At 41.3% G+C, this 12,310-nt stretch overlaps 1 protein-coding gene and 1 gene segment (V, D, J or C); both read right to left on the minus strand.

The window, feature by feature from the left end:
- Positions 1 to 12,310, minus strand: part of LOC136627977 (Ig lambda-1 chain V regions MOPC 104E/RPC20/J558/S104-like) — an 884,291-nt gene that overhangs the window by 12,713 nt on the left and 859,268 nt on the right.
- The window catches only part of LOC136627193 (immunoglobulin gamma-1 heavy chain-like), a 28,506-nt gene that overhangs the window by 6,986 nt on the left and 9,210 nt on the right, over positions 1 to 12,310 (minus strand). Inside the window, exon 3 of the mRNA XM_066602125.1 lies at positions 737 to 772. Coding sequence (XP_066458222.1) covers positions 737 to 772 — 36 coding nt within the window. The remainder of the gene's footprint in view (positions 1 to 736; positions 773 to 12,310) is intronic.

Genomic DNA, 12,310 nt, shown 5'->3' on the forward strand with positions numbered 1-12,310 from the left:
AAATGTCTTACTATTTCTTTAATTAGATATTACAAATTTAATTTAGTACATACAGTCAACCTTGAATATTATGACGCACAAAAAACATAACTGCTCATAAAAACACTTGCATGTATAAACAGGTTAAGATTTCATTCACACTTGCTTTTATACTTCTCCATTTTTTTGTTCTGGCTTTGGCTCAAATAACTGCCTCAAAAACAGCCACTAAAACTGTAAGTGTGAATCCATCCAGAACGACCCACAAGTATGGCTTTCTAATGATTCGTGTTAAAAAGTCTAGCCACTGAAATTGAAGAGCAAAGCTGTTTCGTGATTTTTGTTTTGTTTTTGTGTGAATAATCTAATGTCTACTGCTTACTTTTATACTTTGCAGATTAAATGTCCCCAAAACCATTGATAAAGGCAGTGAAGGAAAGTTTGAAAATCACATAAAGCTAAATATGTGTAGTTATATGTCTTCTAAAAGCTGAAAAACTAATTTCAAGAATTTGAAATGTTCCCTGAGATAAAATACATAACTTAAAAAATGTTTTCTTATTAGTTTCTCCTATGTATATCACACACTATATTCAATAGCTATAAAATAGGGAAATATCAGTACATGATGACAGATAATAAGTGATTACCATTATCAATTAATAAATGCAGAATTTAGCTTTAAAAAGTCACAAATTTGAATTTATGGCATGAGATTAATGATATTTTGTTTAAAAAAAATACTTTTAGTACTTACCGAGCATGTTGAGTAGGCATCCATTTCCGAATATTATACCCACAGTGTTTAACAGCTATACAAAAACCTTCCCACATGGTACACACACTACAGATTATTTTTGATGAATGGCAATCAGCTAAGTCGTGCGGTTTACTAATGTAAAAAGTACATAGGGATCCCCTATTTAGGATACTTATTTATTAGTTAAAAAGGAGAGAAGCTACAATGGGAATATCCTTCCCTGGAGGATCTGGTGGGTCCGTACATTGCATCTGTTAAGTTCAATTGGACTGCATCCTATTCCAGTGTAGTGAGATGTTAAATACATATAGTGTACTTGGGGTTCTCATCTGTCTATCTCAGCTATATTTTTTTGATAAATTTGATAATATTAGTTAGGTAATCGTTATAATTTTTATCTTTTTTGTAGCTTGATGAAAATTTGAGGAAAATACAGTAACCACAGAAATTGCTCCGCTAATCTTACAGAAAATTTTAGGGTTTGATTCAGGCCATTTATGAGCTGGGCTTAGTTACCATTTCTGAGCTAACTATGATGCTAAACTCTTGTGACAATATGTTACAAAATGTACATAACTCTAGTTAAAACAGAATACAGTGACACAAGCCTGACTCATGTATCAGTGTATCTGATACAAAAAATAACAATTATTAACTAGAGCACGTGGTGGTGTACAACACTGTTATGGCTAGTTTATTCAAAATGTCTTACTATTTCTTTAATTAGATATTACAAATTTTATTTAGTACATACAGTCAACCTTGAATATTATGACGCACAAAAAACATAACTGCTCATAAAAACACTTGCATGTATAAACAGGTTAAAATTTCATTCACACTTGCTTTTATACTTCTCCATTTTTTTGTTCTGGCTTTGGCTCAAATAACTGCCTCAAAAACAGCCACTAAAACTGTAAGTGTGAATCCATCCAGAACGACCCACAAGTATGACTTTCTAATGATTCGTGTTAAAAAGTCAAGCCACAAAAATTGAAGAGCAAAGCTGTTTCGTGATTTTTTGTTTTGTTTTTGTGTGAATAATCTAATGTCTACTGCTTACTTTTATACCTTGCAGATTATATGTCTCCAAAACCATTGATAAAGGCAGTGAAGGAAAGTTTGAAAATCACATAAAGCTAAATATGTGTAGTTATATGTCTTCCAAGAGCTGAAAAACTAATTTCAAGAATTTGAAATGCTCCCCGAGATAAAAAACATAACTTAAAAAATGAAAAATGTTTTCTTATTAGTTTCTCCTATGTATATCACACACTATATTCAATAGCTAAAAACTAGGGAAATATCAGTACATGATGACAGATAATAAGTGATTACCATTATCAATTAATAAATGCAGAATTTAGATTTAAAAAGTCACAAATCTGAATTTATGGCATGAGATTAATGATATTTTGTTAAAAAAAAAATACTTTTAGTACTTACCGAGCATGTTGAGTAGGCATCCATTTCCGAATATATACCCACAGTGTTTAACAGCTATACAAAAACCTTCCCACATGGTACACACACTACAGATTATTTTTGATGAATGGCAATCAGCTAACTCGTGCGGTTTACTAATGTAAAAAGTACATAGGGATCCCCTATTTAGGATACTTATTTATTAGTTAAAAAGGAGGGAAGCTACAATGGGAATATCCTTCCCTGGAGGATCTGGTGGGTCCGTACATTGCATCTGTTAAGTTCAATTGGACTGCATCCTATTCCAGTGTAGTGAGATGTTAAATACATATAGTGTACTTGGGGTTCTCATCTATCTATCTCAGCTATATTTTTTTGATAAATTTGATAATATTAGTTAGGTAATCGTTATAATTTTTATCTTTTTTGTAGCTTGATGAAAATTTGAGGAAAATACAGTAACCACAGAAATTGCTTTGTTAATCTTACAGTAAATTTTAGGGTTTGATTCAGGCCATTTATGAGCTGGGCTTAGTTACCATTTCTGAGCTAACTATGATGCTAAACTCTTGTGACAATATGTTACAAAATGTACATAACTCTAGTTAAAACAGAATACAGTGACACAAGCCTGACTCATGTATCAGTGTATCTGATACAAAAAATAACAATTATTAACAATAGAAACAAATAGGAGTTATTACACAGATAGTAAAAGTACTACTCATTGGAAGAATATAATTACACCTGAGATCAACAACACAGCAAAATATATCAGTAACCAAGTATTGGGGCTCATCTTATTGTGAAAATGAGCAGTAAGACAGGAATACCCAATGTATTATAACAACACAAAATCTTAAACACAATCTCTACAATTTTATTGCTTAGAGTAAATGATTATGAATAGTTCTACTTTGTCATAATATACCATGTGTGATCGAACATAGTAATGGTAGAAAGAGAGATTATCTCAGCTAAATAGTGAATATTAAGAAATATATTGCAAAATATACACTTTATGAAATGTGAATTTTTTTCCTCTCTCTCGCCACTTCTCCCTCTCTTTCTCGCCGCTTCTCTCTCTCTATGCCACTCTCTCTCTTTCTGGTTCTCCCTCCCCCTCCCCTCCCCCTCTCCCATTGAAAGCAATGGTAGAGCTCCTTTCATCAGCAGTGGCTACGGGAATCCCTTCAGCCACGGCTGGGGAAATCCTTCATCCCTGCGGGGATGAAGAGATTTCCCTTAGTGATATGAGGCTGTTTTGTTTTCATATGAAAATCCTGGTTTTCAGGGTTATTTTTATATAGTTTTGGTCCCCTTATGCCCAAAACTATATGGAATCAATTTAGTCACCATGGTGCCGGACCATTACTTCAGTGACCAGTGCTTTGGCATCTGACAGATGATGTCACTGGCCAAAAAGGGACACCTCTAGGTCCTCTTGCCCAGTGACATCATCTGTCAGATGCTGAGGCGCTGGTCACTCAAATGGTGTTCCGGCACCATGGTGAGTATATTGATTCTATATAGTTTTGGGTAGAAGATAACCAAAACTATATAAAAATAACCCTGAAAACCCCCTTAAAGGTGTTAATAACTACATGGTCAGACTAATTTATCAAAATTATTTTATTAGCAGAGCTGACAATTATTATGGGACGCAATATAAGGGAAAAAATGTAATTAAATGATCTAAATAAAGCATTGTTCACATTGTGATTGCGTTCTTTGGTGCATTCTTTTTGTGATGAATGTGACTTGAATAAGAAGGACCACAAATGGAAATCTGCTCCGTCAGTTGGAACATGTTAAATATTGGGAAAAACTGTGGTAGGACATGGTGTACGGTATATCCTGTCACATCAATTATTTCTCATAGGGGAATATTTTTTGGACATTGCTCATACTTCTTTTCCTACAGGTATCACAAACGTAAATGACTTTTATGCCTGTCAGATTGATGACACTTGCTAACAGAAGGGCTATGGGTTGAACTATCTGGTTTAAAAAATAATTTTACACTTCAATTTCATTTTAAATCTAAGTTGATTTCATTTTATGAAACATAAATATATGATGAAGAGAATGAATATGATATAAAACTTTGTATCTACATAGGAAATCAGAAGCACTAGGAAGCACAATTGGGCCCTGCAGTAGTCTATGGGTGCCATATTACAGCTTTGTACAACATTGAAATGACAGCCAGCCATAATATGTCTGTATGAATGATGACTAATACTCAATAACATGTGCATAAATTAGGCTTGCATTTGTATATAGTTTGTAGTCAGTGTCATGGCTCAGTTTTTGGATTTTCGCTAAGGAAGACCAATGATTTCTTCAACATGCTGTTATGTAGCTCAATGTTAACTAACTACAGTTAAGTGTTTTCTTCTGTCTTTTCTTCTATTTTCCTGTTCTTTCCTAAAAATTTTCTATAATCCTGGTTTCTATTACACAAAATTGTGGACTATGATTTATCATGCCTATACATAAGGTTTAAACAGGGAAAATAATTTTTCTAAACAATATTTATAATCCATAGAAAAGAGTAAGATATAAGAATTGGTAGTTTGACATGGTAACTCTTGAAGTCAGGCAATTTATTTGATCAGAATTAGAGATGAGCGAGTATACTCGCTAAAGGCAACTGCTCGAGCGAGCATTGCCTTTAGCGAGTATCTCCCCCGCTCGAGACTGCACGTTCGGGTGCCGGCGCGGGGGAGCGGTGAGTAGCGGCTGTCAGCAGGAGGGAGCGGGGGAGAGAGGGAGAGAGAGATCTCCCCTCCGTTCCGCTCCGCTCTCCCCCGCAGCTCCGTGCCCGCTGCCGGCACCTGAACCTGCAGTCTCGAGCGGGGGAGATACTCGCTAAAGGCAATGCTCACTCGAGCAATTGCCTTTAGTGAGTATACTCGCTCATCTTTAATCAGAATATATGTTTAGATACAATAATAATGCAAGATTGTATTCGTATCCATAAAGAACAAAGTTTTATCAATAGTGCTTACCTCACTTGATTGGCTAAGTCCTCATAAAAATCATTCCATACTTTTTGGACCAAAGTTAGACCATTAGCTCAGTTTGGCTATTAATACCCCTGCCCATACTGATGTAGTCCCAGGCAAGACACCAAAGAGGTCATACATCCTCATGCATTCCAGGTAGATCTGTACTCTCCTTGACATACGTAACATTGTCATGCATGCTAAAGTGGCAGTTGTTGTTGACAGGCAGGAGTTCTGCACCACTGATAGAGCAGTCATATGCAGAACATGTCTCTGGTCAGTATGGACTTTTCAGCAGTTTTTCAGAGGTTTAGAATGTGATGACAAAGGCACATGTTCTACAAAGTAAATCCATGTTAAAACATACAGTTTGGATAACAGTGTACAAATCTTTAGAGTCTGCTAGTATAGTATATGACATAAAACTTTGTTTTACACGCAGTAGGCCTTTGACAAGATGTGGCAATGTGAGTATTTCCTAAGGGCTTATTTAGATGACTGTATTTACACAGGTATTTCAGTGCATGAATAAATGGCACATAAAACGCGACCATGCGAAGCATTGGATTTCAATAGCTTTATTCAGAAAAACGTTTTTTTTTACATGTAAAATATTAGCGTGAGAAAAAATAGGACATATGTGATTATTTTTGGCTGTATATTTTATGATCTCTTTTGGAATGATATGCTGCAAGCTCCCATAGACGTCTATGGAAGCTGGAAAAAAGGAGGGGTGGAGGGAGTTTCCTTGCATAGAACATTGACAATTGACATTCTGAGCATTTTATTCCAATCATTGGTTGCCATTGCTTCAGCGTGTTTTTAAAAATTCATGCAGCAGCGCCCCGTGTTAATGGTTTTAAATACGCTAATTGACATCGTTATTATGCAAATTAATGCATGGGAAAAGTTCCACACACTGTGAAAAAAGTTATGTGTCACTGTGATATCATGAACCAGATGCCAAATTTTTTAGCATGAACGGAGGTTTGTGGATTTCATGGTGAGAAATGCTTCAAACAGTACGCAAGGCATTTGTTTTTATTGGGACCTTTTAATTCATGAAGCACAGTCACTTGGGCATGCATGAAGCACATGAATGCCTGCATGTGCTGAGCCAAATTGCGCAAAGACTTTCTTAGAGAAGCCTATAATCTGTCTTTAACGCCCTACACACTTTCTTGGAGCATTTGCGGCCTGCCTCCACCATGCAAGTCCAACAACGTTCCTGTCGTTTCCAGTTTCTTTACTAATTACTGAATACATGACTTTGCTGGCAGCTTTCTAAATTTTAATTTCTCCACAAATTCAATTTGACAGGACTGACGATCTCTTCAGACGACCTTATGCTCAATTGTGCAAGCTGCAGTGCATTGCATTTGCACTGAGAATGAGGTAGACTTGTGCACATATCAGCACATAGTACTGTACTTTTTGCACACGCAGGGCCTGTTAACATGCGCGCGCAAAACACTACTGTCCTGATTTAAAAGGCACAAAGCCCTTAATAAATTTGTTTCATCTTGCAGCACCTCTGTGCAGCAGGTGAAAAACCTACACCAGCTAGGAGCTAAAGTAGATTTTTGGTATGATCAACACCAATTTCTGGCATAGATTATAAGCAGCAGCGCCAGCCCCATTGAAAGCTTAGGGAGTATATCGCGGACTTCTACCACAGCTGTGTCAAAAGTCTGGGATGCTATCCCATTGCTTTCAATGGGGTCAGCGCTGCTGGGGCCCCATTGAAAGCAGTGGGTTGTGGGCAACCCCCGCAGCGATGATTTTCAGGGAGGGGCTTGAAATATAAGCCCTTCACTGAAAATCATCCCTAGTTGGTGAAAAAAAAGTTTATACTCACCTCTCCACCACTCAGGCGTGTCCTCCAGCCGGCTTCCCGCCACTGCTGTGAAGCTCTTTCAGCAGGCGGGGGTTTAAAAATCCCCACCTCCTGAAAAGGGCTGTGCTGATTGGCTGAGTGATCAGTCAATCACAGGCAGCGCTCAGCTATTCATTGATGTGCAGGCAGAAAAAACTGAGCGATATCGCAGATTTTTTCTCTGCGATGTGAGTCTGAAGTAAAAAATTGAAAATGAGTATGAAACCATTGAAAATCATTGGTTTCATAATCATCTCTCTCGCATTTTAGGTAAAAACATCGCTAGTGGGTAAAAACCCTTAGTAGAGCCTTCATTCTGCAAAATAGCAGGGGTATCAGGAATTGGATCTCCACTGGTTAAAAAATTATGGTCTATTCTTAAAGGGGTTTTCCAATACCAAAATCATTGGTGGCATTGGGGGGACGATATATATGGAAAAAAAGCAAAATGTGCTAACTTCTCAGCTGCTGTGCTGCTCCCCTGCTGCGCTTTGGTCTGCTGTTAACTTTGGCTGCATTAAGGCCCTTTTACACGCAACAATTACACTGAAAATTCATTCAAACAGCCAAAAATGTGCGATAATCGTTACGTGTAAACGCAGGCAGTCATGCACTATTCGTTCACTTGTCATTAGTTGCGAGTTTTTAGCCAGCATAAAAAACATTGTTCAGCTGCTGAAAAGACGTTTCATTTGAATGGAATTCGTCCAGACTTTTGAGCAGCTAAATGATGTTTTTTTTTGCCTTGCATACACAAAGAGTACCTTGTTTACTCATGTTGGGAGAAGACAATGGAATCTGGTCACCAGATAATCCCTTGTATAAACACACGCCCACCTCAGCAAGCAACTTGTACTGAGTTTACTTTAGCTAATGAGGGAAATAAAGATGTTTCACATGAGCTGCAAAATCTCGCTACAAAATCATCACTACAAAATGCATGTATGTGAAGCCCATGGTTTTCAATTGGTTCCTTTAGGCTACAAAACATTACTCATGTAAAAGAAGAACCCGTGGGCTTTACATATATGCATTTTGTAGCAATGATTTTGTTGCAAGATTTTGTAGCTTCTGTGAAACAGGCCTTAAAGCCATTATCTGTACTTGTAATTTTATGCAAAAATGTTGTCAGTTCGGTTAGTCGGCCGTTTTAGCGATAATCGTTGCTTGTAAAAGGACCTTAAGTTACGTGGTTGTTTACCTGACAAAGATGTCATCAGTGATGTCCTCTAAACCTGCCGGCAGTTTTTACATTAGAAGCCTACATGACAAGTGTATCGTATATCACCAGGGCAAAAGACCCAATTCAGTGTTCTGGTGCCACAATGATTGTGTTACTTTTATATAGTTTTGAGCATGCGGGTTCCAAGAATATTAAAACAAAGTTAAGTTGGACAATCCTTTTAAATATTCCAGACACAGCAATTGAAGTCAATGGGCGACTCGAGCATTTTTGTATATCACCCATGCTCCGCTAAGGTTTTCATTGGTGAAAATCTGGAAAACCCAAGAAAGTGATGGAAACGACGCAGAAACGGATAGGGCAGGCGAGGGGCAACATGCTGGGCTGCATTTCAGGTTCCCAGGTCCCACTATTAAGCCACAATAGCGGCAAGAGTGGCCCCCCCTAACAATTTTTACTTCTGACAAACCCTCATTAGCAAGGCACACCTTAGCTAAGCACCACACTACCTCCAACTAAGCACAAGCACTGCCTGCGGGACACACCGCTGCCTCTTCTCCTGGGTTACATGCTGCCCAACCCCCCCGCATGACCCAGTGTCCACAGCGCACACCAAAGTGTCCCTGCGCAGCCTTCAGCTGCCCTCCTGCCACACGCTGGCCTCATAGCCGCACCACCCTCATGTCTATTTCTAAGTGCGTCTGCGATGAGGAGGAACCAGAGGCACACACTGCAGAGGGTTGGCAGGGCCAGGCAGCGACCCTCTTTAAAAGGGGTGGGGCGATAGCCCACAATTCTGTACAGAAGCAATGAGAAATCCAATCCTGTGCCACCTCCGTCAGGAGCTGCAAACGTGGGCATAGCAATGGGGAATCCATGTGCTACACAGTATTCATTCTGTCAAGGTGTCGCATAGCTCAATCCACACTGCAAGGGGAAAGTCGTCAGCGCTCTGCCCTCTACCCAAGTCAGTCAGTGTCTTTGTGCCAGACAGGTCAAACACCGCGATGGGAACTAAGTTTGCATCAACAGCATAGGTGGGTCCTAGGAAACCCAAGACATGAACCAAAAATTGATCTGAGCGGCCAAACATGGCAGACTTGCACCGCGCCCACGACATAGGCCTCGGTCCACAGCTTCAGCAATCCTAGGCAGGAAGCGGACTTTCACTGCATCCAGGACATAGGCCTCTGCACAAACCCTCAGCAATCGTGGGCCTACAGCGGACTCCAATGCTAGCGTAGCTGTGCACGTCTCATTAGCGCTGTATTGCTCCTGAAGTTTGTCCCAGTGCAGTGCCCCGGATAGTAGAGCTAACGTCAGATTAAATACAGGTGGGCTACGGCCCACACTGCATGCCCCAGTCTGACCGGGGTTTTTAATACATAGATACAGGCAGGAACAACTCCCCTATGTGAAGTCCCTGTGGACCCACAGCATGGATGGCTCCCTGGAACCCACCGGCGGTACATAAATACATCCCATTGCAGTGCCCTGGACAGCAGAGCTAACGTCAGATTAAATACAGGTGGGCTGCGGTCCACACTGCATGCCCCAGTCAGACTGGGGTTCTTTATAAGTAGACACAGGCAGGTACAACTCCATGTGGACCGACAGCATGGGTGGGTCCCAGGAAGCCACCGGCGGTACATAAATAAATTCCATTGCAGTGCCCTGCAAGCTGAGCTAACGTCAGATAAAATACAGGTGGGCTTTGGCCCACACTGCATGCCCCAGTCAGACTGGGGTTTTTTATAAGTAGACACAGGTAGGTACAACTCCCGTATGGGAAGTCCCTGTGGACCCACAGCAGGGGTGGCTCCCTGGAACCCACCGGCGGTACATAAATATATCCCATTGCAGTGCCCTGGACAGCAGAGCTAACGTCAGATTAAATACAGGTGGGCTTTGGCCCACACTGAATGCCCCAGTCAGACTGGGTTTTTTTATAAGTATACACAGGCAGGTACAACTCTGCAATGGGAATTCCGTGTGCACCCACAGCATGGGTGGGTCCCAGGAAGCCACCGGCGGTACATAAATAAATCCCATTGCATTGCCCAGCACAGCTGAGGTAACGTCAGATTAAATGCAGGTGGGCTTCGGCCCACACTGCATGCCCCAGTCAGACCGGGGTTCTTTATAAGTAGTCACAGGCAGGAACAACTCCCCTATGTGAAGTCCCTGTGGACCCACAGCATGGGTGGCTCCCTGGAACCCACCGGTGGTACATAAATACATCCTATTGCAGTGCCCTGGACAGCAGAGCTAACGTCAGATTAAATACAGGTGGGCTTCTGTCCACACTGCATGCCCCAGTCAGACTGGGGTTCTTTATAAGTAGACACAGGCAGGTACAACTCTGTGTGGACCGACCACATGGGCGGGTCCCAGGAAGCCACCGGCGGTACATAAATAAATCCCATTGCATTGCACAGCACAGCGGAGGTAACGTCAGATTAAATGCAGGTGGGCTTTAGCCCACACTGAATGCCCCAGTCAGACTGGGGTTTTTTATAAGTATACACAGGCAGGTACAACGCCCCAATGTGAAGTCCCTGTGGACCCACAGCAGGGGTCGCTCCCTGGAACCCACCAGCGGTACATAAATATATCCCATTGCAGTGCCCTGGACAGCAAAGCTAACGTCTGATTACATACAGGTGGGCTTCGGCCAAGAATGTTTTCATTGTTGGAGGAGGAGGAGGGGGATGATTATGAGGCAGTACGTGTCGTGTACCTGTGTCTGTTGTTATATGCACCTTACCAGTAACCGCATTGGTAGGATAGTGATCGCGACTGTGGACCTATTAGCGCGGTTTTATTTCGTTGATTTCAGAATGTGGCCAGGATTAAGTGGGCCGTGGTGGTGGGCTTTCTTATTGTGTCGTTTAAGGTGAAATTCTTGGACTGCCGACAGACGGACCACCGCGAAAGCATTTGCCAAGAATGTTTTCATTGTTGGAGGAGGAGGATGGGGATGTTTTTGAGGCAGTATGTGGCCTGTCCCCGTGTCCGTGGTTATATGCACCTTCCCAGTGACCGTGTCGCTGAAAAGTTGTCGCGCCTGGGTACCTAGTAGCGCGGCCTCGCCACCATCATGTCTTTGGGAAGTCTCTGTTTCCACAACCCTGTAACATAGCAGTAGCAGCAGTATAGGCAGACCCCAGTAACAGTTACGTAGAAGCAGTATGGGCAAAGCAGCAGATTCACATTTCCCTGGCAGCAGTGTAGGGAGAGCACAGCATTTGTAACATTTCAGTAGTAGCAGTATAGTCAGACCCCAGTAACAGTTACGTAGAAGCAATATGGGCAAAGCAGCAGATTCACATTTTCCTGGCAGCAGTGTAGGGAGAGCACAGCATTTGTAACATTTCAGTAGTAGCAGTATAGTCAGACCCCAGTAACATTTACGTAGAAGCAGTATGGGCAAAGCAGCAGATTCACATTTCCCTGGCAGCAGTGTAGGGAGACCACAGCATTTGTGACATTTAGTAGTAGCAGTGTAGTCAGACCCCAGCAACAGTTACGTAGAAGCAGTATGGGCAAAGCAGCAGATAAACATTTCCCTGGCAGCAGTGTAGGGAGAGCATAGCATTGGTAAGATTTCTGTAGTAGCAGTATAGACAGGCCCCAGTAACATTAACGTAGAAGCAGTATGGGCAGAGCCCACTATTAGTTACATTTCTGTTATAGCAGTATAGACATGCCCCAGTAACATTTCCGTTGAAGCGTTATGGGCAGAGCCTAGTATTAGTAAAATTACAGTAGTAACAGTATACATCAACCAAGGTAACATTTCAGGAGCAGAAGTATCGGCAGACCGAAGTAACATTTCTGTTGCTAAAGTATAGTCAGACCCCTGTAGCATTACTGTGGCAGAAGTATAGGTAGGCAGAACAGAGTTACATTTCTGTAGCAAAAGTGTAGGCCAACCCCAGACACAGTGGTGTACCATGAGTGCAGGCGAAGCCCATAAAAATTAGTTGGATTACATTGTAGGTGAGGGCCCGAAAAATTGTTGTACCGACAGTACAAATGTACACCAGAAAAATTGCCCATGCCCAACCCAGAGG

Source organism: Eleutherodactylus coqui, chromosome 5 (genome assembly GCF_035609145.1).
Source record: "Eleutherodactylus coqui strain aEleCoq1 chromosome 5, aEleCoq1.hap1, whole genome shotgun sequence".
In the NCBI taxonomy this organism is placed as follows: domain Eukaryota; kingdom Metazoa; phylum Chordata; class Amphibia; order Anura; family Eleutherodactylidae; genus Eleutherodactylus; species Eleutherodactylus coqui.